Raw genomic sequence first — 12,153 nt, forward strand, 5'->3', positions numbered from 1 at the left:
TTAGCTTTCAGCGGGTGTTCCTGATATTTAGAGGAACACAGTCCAAACGAAACTGGTCGGGAGACACCACCGTTTTCTTTCAGTTTTTGATAATGAGACAGATTTCTTATCTTAAAGGAACATTTTACAAGGTACACGTGAACGCACCGTGAGAGTCCCGACGTGACGTCATGTGGAGCCGTTGAGGCAGTCAGCTGAGGGAGGAACTCCGACAACAGAAAGTCAACCAGGAAACAGAAGCTGCTAAACTGACCTGCCGCCCCGGTGTGACGGTATTAAAGATAGGAACCGAACAGTTTAATCACTACAGGACTCGTATTAAGTAATTACATAGATTCAAAGCAGCGACATGGCTTCCCTTTTTAAGAAGAAGACTGTCGATGGTAAGTTTGCTCTGCGTAAAAAACTAGCTAACTTGTTTTTAGCCTGGTTGTACAGACTGCTGTGTTGTTCCCATCTTAAATTAGCTCTCCCCATTAAAGCTAACTTGTTCAACCTGTTCAGCGTCTCGTTGAGTCATCAGTCACATTACTGACTGACGTCTGAAAGCAGCGTTGAAACGCTACCAGACTCAATGTAGTTTACGTGAACATGCTATTTTTGTTGAACATGTAGCTATATTAAAATGTAACTCTGAGCAACAATATACGCTGTTATGTGTTACAAGGGTCGTTTAGGTTCATTCACAGCTGATAATGATACTCTAATCGTTAGCTGTTGTCCATATATGAAGGTGTGTTGCTACATTGAAGCTGAGGTTAAGTAATGTTTTTAAATGACTGAGCAGAACCCGGAAATAAACCCACATTTGCACAACATATATGTGAAAATGTTTGTATGTCATGTCAGGCAGATATTAGAAGATACTGTATGTTTTTATTCTTTTAGTCTACTATTGGTTTTTATATGTTCAGATTAGTCAAAGGGCTACGGCTTCTCTACCTCCCACATTTCATTTAAAGTAACCTAATTGACCAATTTTGTTTAACACATCGACCCTAATGTTACTGTGCTGCGGTAAAGTATCTTTTTTTTAATATGATAATTTTGTGATAAAAGTCTCCAAAAGGCTGTTGAAATATGACATTATGTCAGGCTGACTTCAAAGCAAGAAAAGGTAATTTTAGTCAGTAAGGTACAGGAATGTCAAAAAATTCGGACTAGCCTTTCAATCTAAATGTTTCAGTATTTTTCTCCAGGCAAAGCAATAAGTCTCACAAGGTCAAATGGAAAAACCAGCCTCTATTTAATGAATCCTGATGAATCAATTATTCTATTACACAGACTGATTAAATGGATTCATATGGATGAGATTTCAAGAGAGAGGGGAGATTAAACTTTACGTTTCTTGGAGCCTAAACTTATTTATGTGAAGAATTCCATACAAAATATCAAAGTATATTATCTGCCTGTTTAAAAATAGGCTCTTTTGTTGAAGGTAAATCTTTTCACAGTGCCGTCCTCCTACTCCTCCCATCATTGTCATTCCAGTTTCACCCATACCGATCATCTGCATACTGTACTTACTGTGCGACGTTACCTCTGCTCCATGCCAAGCCCATGTTAGGTCTTTTCAGCTGTGATATTTTGAAGTCTCCATCATCACTTCTTCTTTTCTCTCATCCCTCGCTCGCTGGATTCAGGTTTTTTTTTTTTTCCGTTTCTGGGTAGAGTGGTTGAAGTGGTTTTTGGTTATTTGGCGAATGGACGAGTGAAGGGGGGGGGTCTAGATCCCCCATATTTGTAGGACGATATCCCACCCACTTTGAGACGTTGGCGGCACGTCACCTTATACGTATACCTGCTGCGTCATTTCCACAAGTGGTCCAACGCAGTGACGTGTCTCGACCAAGTGGATGATTGCTTAACTTTTCAAAAAGAATCAACATTTTAAGTCCATATGATGTTTTCATTGTCATAATATAACAAGTAAAGAAGCTATTGCTGCATTTATCTACTTCTGTGCGTCCATGCTGAAACAGAGATGCCTTATCTGATCCTTTTTTTTACTTTATCCCCCCTTTTTAGTTTTCCTTATTGCACATTTAATTTTAGCATTTTATATATTTATTTTCATATCCTCCTGTATTTAAAGCTTGTTTCAGTAAATTTAAAGAGTTCTGTGTGTCCTGGAAGTTGCAGCAACTTACAGAATCTGGAAATTAAGACTGATTTGGGTCAGCTTATGTGCTTATTTGTTGTGCGTACTGACAACACCACAACTGTGAGCGTATTTGTTTTCTTTCTTGAGGCCCTGTAGGTGTCTGTGTGAGTGTGTCACACTGATTTCTTGCGTACTTCCTCACTCAGGAGTCGTGGATGACTGTGTGACTTCAGGTTCATACATTATCTCACATGATGCCACTCTGTGTTTGTGTGGGTGGTTTGGATCTGACTCAGTGTTGCTGTGAGCCGTCCGAGCTCTTCCACAGTTGGTAGTGTCAGCGGGCATTCTCAATGAGCTGCCTATTACTCTGAGGTATTTCTGGTGAATGTGGGCGCACACTAGCACATGCTCACCATTAAGCCACTCAGTAGATGCTTTAGATTTCTTCCAAAGGCGTGCAGCTGACCCAGACCCTCCCCTCCTGCATAGCAGTGACAATAATATTACTATATAACATACTGCACTGAGAATAATAAATAAATAATTGTTCGAGGGCAATCCATAATTAATTTTAACCATTATCTTCAGCTTCTGATAATGTAGTCTATGTGAGTCACAAGTGATTTTGCGACTGAACTTATCTTACTTGTATCACCACAACACACAGTTGTTTTTTTTTAATACTGTGTCTTTGAGGGGGGGGATCACCGGGGGAGAATTCTGACCAAGTTAAGTGTTTGAACTCTTGTCAAAGAAAGAGAAAACTGCTTTGTTGTTATAAATGTTCAAGTCTCACAGCTTTTACAGATCATAAACTGATCTCCTTCCCCTCTGTCTCTTTCCAAAGACATCATCAAAGAACAGTCGAAGGAGCTGCGTGGCACTCAGAGACAGATCGTCAGAGACAGAACAGCGCTGGAGAGACAAGAGAAACAAATGGTAGGACCACACACACGCCCACACATGCCTTGAATAGTCAGGGGGAAAATATGTGTTTGGGAGGCATTTTCAATAGATTTCTACATGTTGCATCAATGCTTTATGAAGACCCCCCTGCTCTTCCAACACACATGCTCGCAAATAGCTAGGGATGCAGATTACATTCTCTCTCCCTCTATTTGGGATTGAGCCTGGTGGGCTAATGGGAAAGATCTGGTGTGGTGGCTTGCTTCAGGCAAGTGAGGCTACTCTCCCTCTCTCTCTCTCTCTCTCTCTCACACACACACACACACACACACACACACACACACACACACACACACACACACACACCATCAGACAGCGCTCTCAGACACGCATAACATTTCCTCTCTCTGAGAGATAAAAGGAGGCGTCTGCGTCCTCTCCCCTCTGTTGTATTAAGTAAATATCACACAGGACATAATTACCTCCCCGGGGAACCAGATTTTATTTCCTCATTAATGCTTTCCGCTAATTAGTCTAGTTTTTTAAAGCTTTATTGTAAGCTCTGAATAAAAGATAATTTTGCAAAGAAATGGAAATGACCTATATTAGCAGTTTAGCACCATCATGACTTTCTGTTGCCCCCCACCATGCATTGTGAGTGTAAGCACACACACACTCACATATACACATGTACATACTTAATGAAATGGGCACAGGGTAAAGGGTGTTCCTGCAAAAGAACAGTGTAAGTCAAGTTTTTCCTTGCCATGTACTTTTCTAGGATTTAATACATTTTAAAGAGAATGGAAACACAAATGTAAATATAAGTAATGGTTATATTTACATATGGTAATGTTTTTTTCATATGCTATGTTTATTTAAAGTGTAACTGCACCCACAGGTCTGACCATAACCCCACCCACTGCACAATTTTGAAAAATGCTCAAAGTGGGGCTGAGAGGGCGGTGGAGCTTTCGGAGCCGAGGCAATGCAAGTGCGCATGTGCCGAATGCACGTGCACGGGCAGGCGTTACAAAACGGCCGTGTCTACCTCACCATTGGCTGGCTGGGTCCCGGGCTGATTTAAAACAGTGGATGGCGTATTGAGCCATTTTCAACCTATGAAATGCAGATTTTTATACATTTGGAAAGAATTGTCAATATTAACACCATTGATGTGTTTCATCACAGTACAGCAATATAATTAAGATTACAGCTCAAACAACATATTTATGTGTGCAGTTACTTTTTAAGGACCTTTTTGTGTTTTTTTAAAACAAAATGTAACTTGATATATCTTAAAGTGGTAATCTCATAGATCTCAGTTTTGTTCTCTTTGGTGGCACCTATGGTGATAAACCGTAATTGTGGGAGCACACTTCCCAGATATCCAGACAGTGTCGCATGTGTGACGTCTACAGTCTACAGTTTCCTTCCTGACGGTCGCTTTCCCTTTAAGACTGTTTGCCTTCATCTGAGCCTCGAATGTTTATTTTTCTTTGTATTTTTACTTATTTTTGAAGTTGTATCTGTAGTCATCGATCTTTTCTTTGTTTGTTCAGCCATAGTAGATTACTGTTTACTCGCAACACTCGCAGAGACCGGAAAAACAGCAGCTTAGCTCCGCCTACCCTCTCTGGCAGACCAACCACTGCTGGCTTATGGAAAACGTGTCATTAACTGGGCACCTCTGATGATTTTTTCCGCGAAAGTTGCCCAGTCTGTAATACTGCAGATGCGAAGGCTTTCATCAGTGGGCCATAGGCTCAGTCACCATTGTGTTACCTCGTTTGGCCGTAGATAGTGACTTAACATGACTGACATTTATTTACATGAAAATCTTCGAGATTATACCTTTCAGGACCTTTTTTTTGTTACGTGTTTTTTTTAAAACAAAATTTAACTCGATATTGCTTAACAATAGCTGCGCTTCATGAAAGTATCTACAATTTCTTTTTCTTTTCTTTTTGTCGTCAAACTGGTTTTCAGTAGACAAGGCTGAAAACACATCACATTTGATCAAATTTGGCTTCAAAAACAAAAACAAAATCTGTTTGTAGCAACATCTGTGTGTTGAAGCTGCTGTTTCAACACATTGGTCATCTGTTGTTCAGAGAAATCTTTGGGCCATGTTAATGCATCAAGATTCCCAGGTAGCGCCTAACAGCCTTACAACTGCATGCTGTATTCCTTCACGTCTACAAGAGCACCATCTATCCATCACAACCCCCCAATCCCCCTCCTCTTTTTCTGACAGGCCAGTAAATAAGACGTTATAAGCTTCACATCAGCCGCAGCCCCACTTCTCTCCTCTCCGTCCTTTGCCCATTAAAGCACTGATAGTTTTTCAGTGACAGCACAGTTGACATTATTATTGCCACTGTGCGTCTTATTTCTCACACAGCTCGACAGTTTTTTCTCAAAGGCATTGATTTAAATTTTTTCTGCTCACAGAGGCTGACCCTGATGCTTCTGTTCTGTGTGTGTGTGTTTGTGTGTGTGCGTGTTTAAGAGAGACACAGGACACACTGAGCTGAGTGGGGAATGTCTATAGCTTCAATCATTAATAATAGATAGTTGTTTCCTGAAGATGCTTTTAGGGCACACAAGAGGTAAACAGACATGCTGGAGCTGCTGTATGTAGCGCTGCTGCTGAGAGGCCTGGCTAGCTTACTGTAACCTGCAGCTCCACTCGTGTCTCATGGGAAGCTCACACACACTCATGCCCACACACTCGATCCCTGTAGGCATCTGTGTATTTTCTGATGTTTACCAAAGCTAACACTTGTATTTGCTTGGCAGTGTGTAAGGCCTTATCCAGATGATTTTCTCACTATGTCTATATTTGCAAACACATTTGTCTCTGGGGAGTTTCTTGGATACATTTCTGTTTGTTTATCAATACATGGTGTGCACATACCCACAAGAGTTCTTGTTTGTGAGTCTATTATGTTTAACTTGGGAGGAATAAAAGAAAATCATTGCAGTACTTTAATGGAGTTTATAAGTTTATAAGAGCAGTAGCAGCACAGGTAAGGTATTTATCTAATAATGATTACAAAATACAGTCTACATAGCAGTCTGCATTATCGTGGGATGATGTCACTTAAATAAAGAAAATGTTCCATCAAAAAGTGTATCCAGAAGGTGTTGCCTGATAAGAACACTCAATAACACACACTCTTCTTGCTTACCAGTCATCTACTCATTCCTCAAAGGGTTAATGTGGCTCTTGACACGGTGAAGCATGTCGTATCGTGGAAACAGATGGAAATTGGTGGCACTCACTGAGAGTATTAAGTTCACAAAAGATACTTGAAAAAAAAAGAAATGTATCTTTTATTTAAGGTAGCTGCTCAGCTACAGTTAATCTGCAATATTTCCACCCCTAAACCTTGTATTTGTTTCTAATTTGTATGCTTATACAGAGGAACATTATCTCCATATAAAGGCTTGTTTTTGCTTTATGATTAATGACTTTTTTGCCCATAAAACCAGGTGACACTTGGGCTCTTTGTAGTCTCAATGGATTTGTTCCAAATATCTACAATAAAGCATATTTGTATACGAGCTATTAGCTATTATTTCTGTCCCTCACCAAAAACTCTATAATATGGAGAATGGACTTAATTTTTACAATTTCCATTCATTTTTTGTTCATGCTTTCACAATAATACGCATACTGACGTAGATACTTACTGTAGTGTACACACTATTGTTTACTTAAGCAAATGTTTAGTATGCTAAAATCCAGAAAGAGCTCAACAAGAGTTGTGTTGGTGTCGCGCCCTCACAGCCTAAACTCTCCTCTTCCCCCTCCAGGAGGCAGAAATCAAGAAAATGGCCAAAAGTGGAAACAGGGATGCGTGCAAAATTCTCGCCAAGCAGTTGGTCCAGCTGAGAAAGCAGAAGAGCCGCACGTACGCAGTCAGCTCCAAAGTCACCTCCATGTCGACGCAGACAAAGGTCATGAACTCCCAACTGAAGATGGCCGGTGCCATGTCCACCACAGCCAAGGTAAGATCCTTAAGTACAACTGGTCTGAGATCAGATATTATATATCTACTTAGTTAGATTTATTCTTTATATGTCCTCATATTTCAATTTATACTTAAATGTCCAATATATTTAACTGTGAGGCAAAGTTGGTGACACAGTTTCTGTTTTGCATATGAACTAGTTTCAGTGTTTACTCCTATCAATATTTTAGTGCTGTAATTAAAGTATTAATGTGGGATCTGTTCACGTTTAAAGCCACGTCGTGTTGCATCGCCATTGTTAATGAAGTGTGAAAGGTAGTAATTGGCCCAGAGCGTTGTACCGAACGAAGTCACACTTGGTAAACATCGAGAGGTCAAATATAATTAGGCTTCAAATTAATGGAGTGTGATAAGGCGGGTGTGTGGCTGTTTCAGAGTCGGCGAGAGTGTGTTAATTGTTTTACGCGGATGTGCAAAGTTTGTGTAGACACATACGCAAACTGACACTGATTTTCCCTGAAAAAGTTGCAGCTTCCATTCTTTTAATTCAGTAAATAGTGCAGCACTTTGGTCAAACAATAGTGGAGGCTATGAGTTAGCATTGTTTGGAGCAGAAGTCAAAGATAGTGGAGTGGAGACAGGGGAAGATAGGGAGTCTTAAAACACCAAAGTAATAAAATTGGGTAATGTATGTCTTTCAGATCTTCAAATTTAGGACTCAAAAAAAAGAAAAATACCTCAAGATGAATTCTCTAACCTACTTAATTATTTAATATTGTGTGCAGACAATGAAAGCAGTGAACAAAAAGATGGACCCACAGAAGACCATGAAGACCATGCAGGACTTCCAGAAGGAGAACATGAAGATGGGCATGACCGAGGACATGAGTAAGGAAACACACTTGTCACGCACACACAAAGAGCTCTGGTATTTACAGGCTTGCCAAAACCAGATAGTCAGGATATATGCATGTTGTGTGAGGAGTGTTGTGTGTTGTCTTCTGTGTTTTGACAACAGGAAGAACAATTTAAAGTATGATTGTAATATGTGTATAGGCAAGCATTTTATTCATATGAAAATGAACAACCAGGCATCAACATAAACATGCAATCCAGTTTGAGTGCTACTTTTCAGCTATCTCACTCTAAAGTCCAAACTATGACTGAAAATCAATGTGTCTGACTTGTGCTTAAGTGAACTGTCTGTCCTTATCTCCTCCCTCCTTGTCTCTCTTTCTGTCCAGTCAACGACACGCTGGATGACATCTTTGATGAGTCTGGGGATGAAGAAGAATCTCAGGACATTGTCAACCAGGTTCTGGATGAGATCGGCATTGAGATCTCAGGAAAGGTAAGAAATTCAAAATGAGAGAGAGAGAAATGACCACTGATCTTATACATCTTACACACCTAAACTTTACACTTCCTACTGTTGGAAAACAATTAAGTTTTATTTTCCTGTTGTCACTATTTAGGCAAAACAGGAGAATTGAGAAACAATCCAACATTTATTTAGTTATAAAGGATTTAAAACATAAAGTTTTACTGCATGTTTTACACATGTAACTAGTCTTATTGGGGAGCACGTCCCTCAACAACATGGTCTGAGCAGTAAATGTTCCACATGGCTTTTACTCGACTGTGAATTTCTATTCCAGCTGCCACACGGTGGGGCTAGCCCTCAGCTCTTCCCACTCTGTGCATTGTAGTCTGTGCTACTGCCAGGCTTCCCATCTGCTGTGTGTGTGTGTGGCTCCCCCTTGGGGGCTTCATGAGTTATTACCTCTCATAACATAACACAATGTGCTTACCAACATAGTCCCATAAACGAGCCCACAGCTGGAGAGAAGAAACAGGCAAGTTTCATAAAACTGGTTTTGACTTTGGGGTTGAATAATGATTTCTGCTCATTAACAATTAAAGAACGTGCTGATCATTCTCTTAATGTTTTTGTATCATGCACAGTTTTGGATAAGCAAATCAATGAAAGCTTTCTCCATCAACCTTCTGAACACATGTAATACAATATGGCACTGTGGGAGCTAATGTAGTCAAATAAAGGCAAAGGTATTTTATTAATAGTTCGATTTCATATCCACTCAACTTCATAATGTCTTTTGGAGGTGAGTGTCAGATTGTTGTAACTCTTCCCAGTTACAAATCCTCACAATGCTGCATAAAGGAAAACATCAGACTAATAACTAAGATATCTGGAAAGCCATACTTTCAAAGGAGAGATTACATTAAGTTGAAAAATGTTTTCTCCAACATGTTTTTTCTTGCAATTGATAGATGATGGAGGCTAAAAAAAATATTGCTTGTCTGACTCCCACTTGCATTAAAGCTGAAGTGGGCTATAGTTATTTGAAGGTACATCACAGTGCATTGATGCAATATAAAGCTCTTTTACAGAGTTAATAGTTTTTCAACATAATTGACAGTAATTGTGATCAAATTTGAACCGGTCTTTAGCTTTTGGCTTTAGAGTGGCAGAAGGCAGCTGCTCATGGCAGCCAGTATTGCACTAAGTACCAAGCTTTGTTATTGTGTGTGTGTGTATGTGTGTAAGTTTGGATTGAATGTGCCTGCTAATGGGGTTTCTCTGCCTGCGTGTGTTTCCAGATGGTGAGAGCTCCAGCTGCAGGAAAGGGCGTCCCCAGCGCTGCCGCCTCCTCCAAACAAGCCACCATCTCCGACGACGAGATCGAGAGACAGCTCCGAGCTCTGGGAGTGGACTAAATGTCTTCATTGTATTAATGTTCACGTTATAAACCTGTGCAACATTAATACTGATTGATACAGACTCTTTGAGACACATTATCCTTGCTCAAATGCTACAGGCGTAACAAAGGGTGCTCACCGACAAACAAACACTCACATTTAAACTTTTGACGGCATGCAGGCAGACAGATGAATACTAACACATTCATAATCACAGGTTGTTCAGCGAGTTGACTTAAAGATCATAAAGACAGAACATCTGATCTATTTATACAAAAAATAATATTTATTGTGATGCTGGAGTGGCCGCAGTCTGCAGGTGGTCCAGTAATAGAAGCTTGAGTTCTGGACCACCTACACTGTTGTTTACCTTCATCTCTATCTCTTTAAGGGCTACGGTAATGTGTGACCTCAGAACTGGCTTTTCCTATCTCATGTTGTGGTCGAACTTGAGTCAGAAATATAATCAATCAGCTTTTACGTGATGATTTTTCTCCAGAAACTTTTAATGAGCAAAACACATCAATTAAAAGGAGCTTAAGGGTTGTCAGTAACCAGATGGAACTTTTTTTTTTCTCCTAACACTATTTACCTGCGATCATTGATGCCACTGCTTAATTTGAAACCCATCTGACTTCCTCTGAGACAAACTGTCCTCTCTCTTTGTTGTGTGGGTATAATATCCGGGGGTGTCGGATGTGGGACACTGCTACTTAGCCATGCAATTAAAAGGGACACAATGCTTCCTCTCATCTGACCTCTGTCATCACACTAGTGACGAAACTAGCTAATTGATCATCATTTTTCAAATCCGTAGGTACGTTACCACAGATACTGGAGATGATGTAACTCACACACATAAGCATGTGAAATATTTAACTGATGTTGCTGCCTTCAGGCTCTGAAAAGCCTTCAATTTACGTCAAATTAATGCATGAGATGGTGAGAGGGATTGATCCGAGGCGTTAAATTTGCACCTCTGAAGTTGCGATTCTGAACAGATTGTGTGAGAAAACTTAATCAAACACGAATTAGGACTAAGCAGAGTTTTCAAAGAGTTTCGAATCGATCGTTGGATACTTTTGAGTAATCAAATTAGTTTTCTTTTGGATTCTTGGTTGAAGTTTGCTGGCTGATTATATCTTATACTGGACTTGGGATTTACACAGTGATTGTGGGATGGCACCGGTCCTGCAGTCCCTTTTCTCTTTCAGCTGCTGTGCAGTTAACTGTCATTTATTTTAAGCTGCCTCACTCACGAACAGACACAGAATACAGCAACAACATGATGGAAGTGTTTGCTAAAATGACACTGTGATCCAGGAGATATTTTCTCCTCCTCAGAGCTGAAGCTGACTCTTCTATACAGACATTTATTCATGTCGGCAGGCTTCATGAAAGTGACAGTCTTTGTCTTCCTCTCTCTGGCCTGTTGTTCTCATATTATTACCCAATGCCAAACAAGTTGAAAATATTTTAATTCTTGCATGACACATTGACTCATGACTCATTCTTCCCTCTAACTTTCCACAGTCTCCTGTGAATGTGAGTGGAAACAATGTTTTAACACATTTTGACTCTGTTTGAGTGCAGTTCCCTGGTTGAGAAATGTCCACACTTTTTAAAGGTGTATGTATCTGTATCTGTTTCTTTAGTCAGCGTAAAGTGACTCTGTAAAGGGTGGATGGCTTTTATAAGGAATAAAATGTTTCTTCAGGTACAGTGTGGTGAGCCTCTATTATGTTTCTAAAAATCTCTATTTACAGATTCCACATAGAAATGTAAAATCTGTAGGCAGTGACGTGGATTTTAGGGATGACAAGTGTTCTGGTTTCCATTTGTACTACACTCGTAGTCCGAGAAATATTGACCAATCACGAACCAGCAGGCTGCGGTTTATGCAGGAAAAACAGTCCGTGTGGAGAGCAAAAGCAGGCAGAACTTCATGCGCCGCAATGACATCCCGGCTCCCATCAGCGGCCATTTGATGATGATTTAGCTTCTTATTAAACTCTATAAACAGACATATGCTAGCAATCTGTTCTAGATCTAAAACTCAAATTGATGCTGTGTAGTGAGAGCCGTTCAGTGTTCAGATTTCTTGGCTCACTCGAATGCATCAGATTGATCCGACCTCTGTTCAACAAAGGAGCATTTTAAGTAGTTTTCTTCTCAGACCAACTTGACATCATCATCATACAAATCTCCATCATCATATTAAGTATTAATTACAAGTAAATCAAAAGAAAAACGGTTTCTTTTTCTGTAAACAATGCGGCTGGCGGTAAAGGAAATCTTGACTGGAAGCCGTTTATGCTAACTGCTGGCTACACGCCTCGGCATGTTCACCTTTGTCCTCAGAGGCTCTATCGTCGTCAGACTGTAACCGATTGGAACTGAGATTGTGTTTCTAATAACCCACTATACCGGCATTGTTCG

The 12,153-nt window shown here is 40.1% G+C and overlaps 1 protein-coding gene across 1 annotated transcript; it reads left to right on the forward strand.

Annotated features, from left to right (window-relative positions):
* The first annotated feature begins 208 nt into the window (after positions 1–208).
* Positions 209–11,434, forward strand: chmp2ba (charged multivesicular body protein 2Ba). Its single transcript, XM_069663788.1, has 6 exons — positions 209–383; positions 2,955–3,046; positions 6,836–7,030; positions 7,779–7,881; positions 8,238–8,344; positions 9,616–11,434. The coding sequence occupies exons 1-6, from the start codon at positions 350–352 to the stop codon at positions 9,730–9,732; spliced, it is 648 nt and encodes a 215-aa protein (XP_069519889.1). The 5' UTR covers positions 209–349; the 3' UTR covers positions 9,733–11,434.
* The last annotated feature ends 719 nt before the right edge of the window (positions 11,435–12,153 follow it).

This window comes from Semicossyphus pulcher, unplaced genomic scaffold (assembly GCF_022749685.1).
Source record: "Semicossyphus pulcher isolate SPU_LCO1_2020_fin unplaced genomic scaffold, fSemPul1.0.p SCAF_15, whole genome shotgun sequence".
Taxonomy (NCBI): domain Eukaryota; kingdom Metazoa; phylum Chordata; class Actinopteri; order Labriformes; family Labridae; genus Semicossyphus; species Semicossyphus pulcher.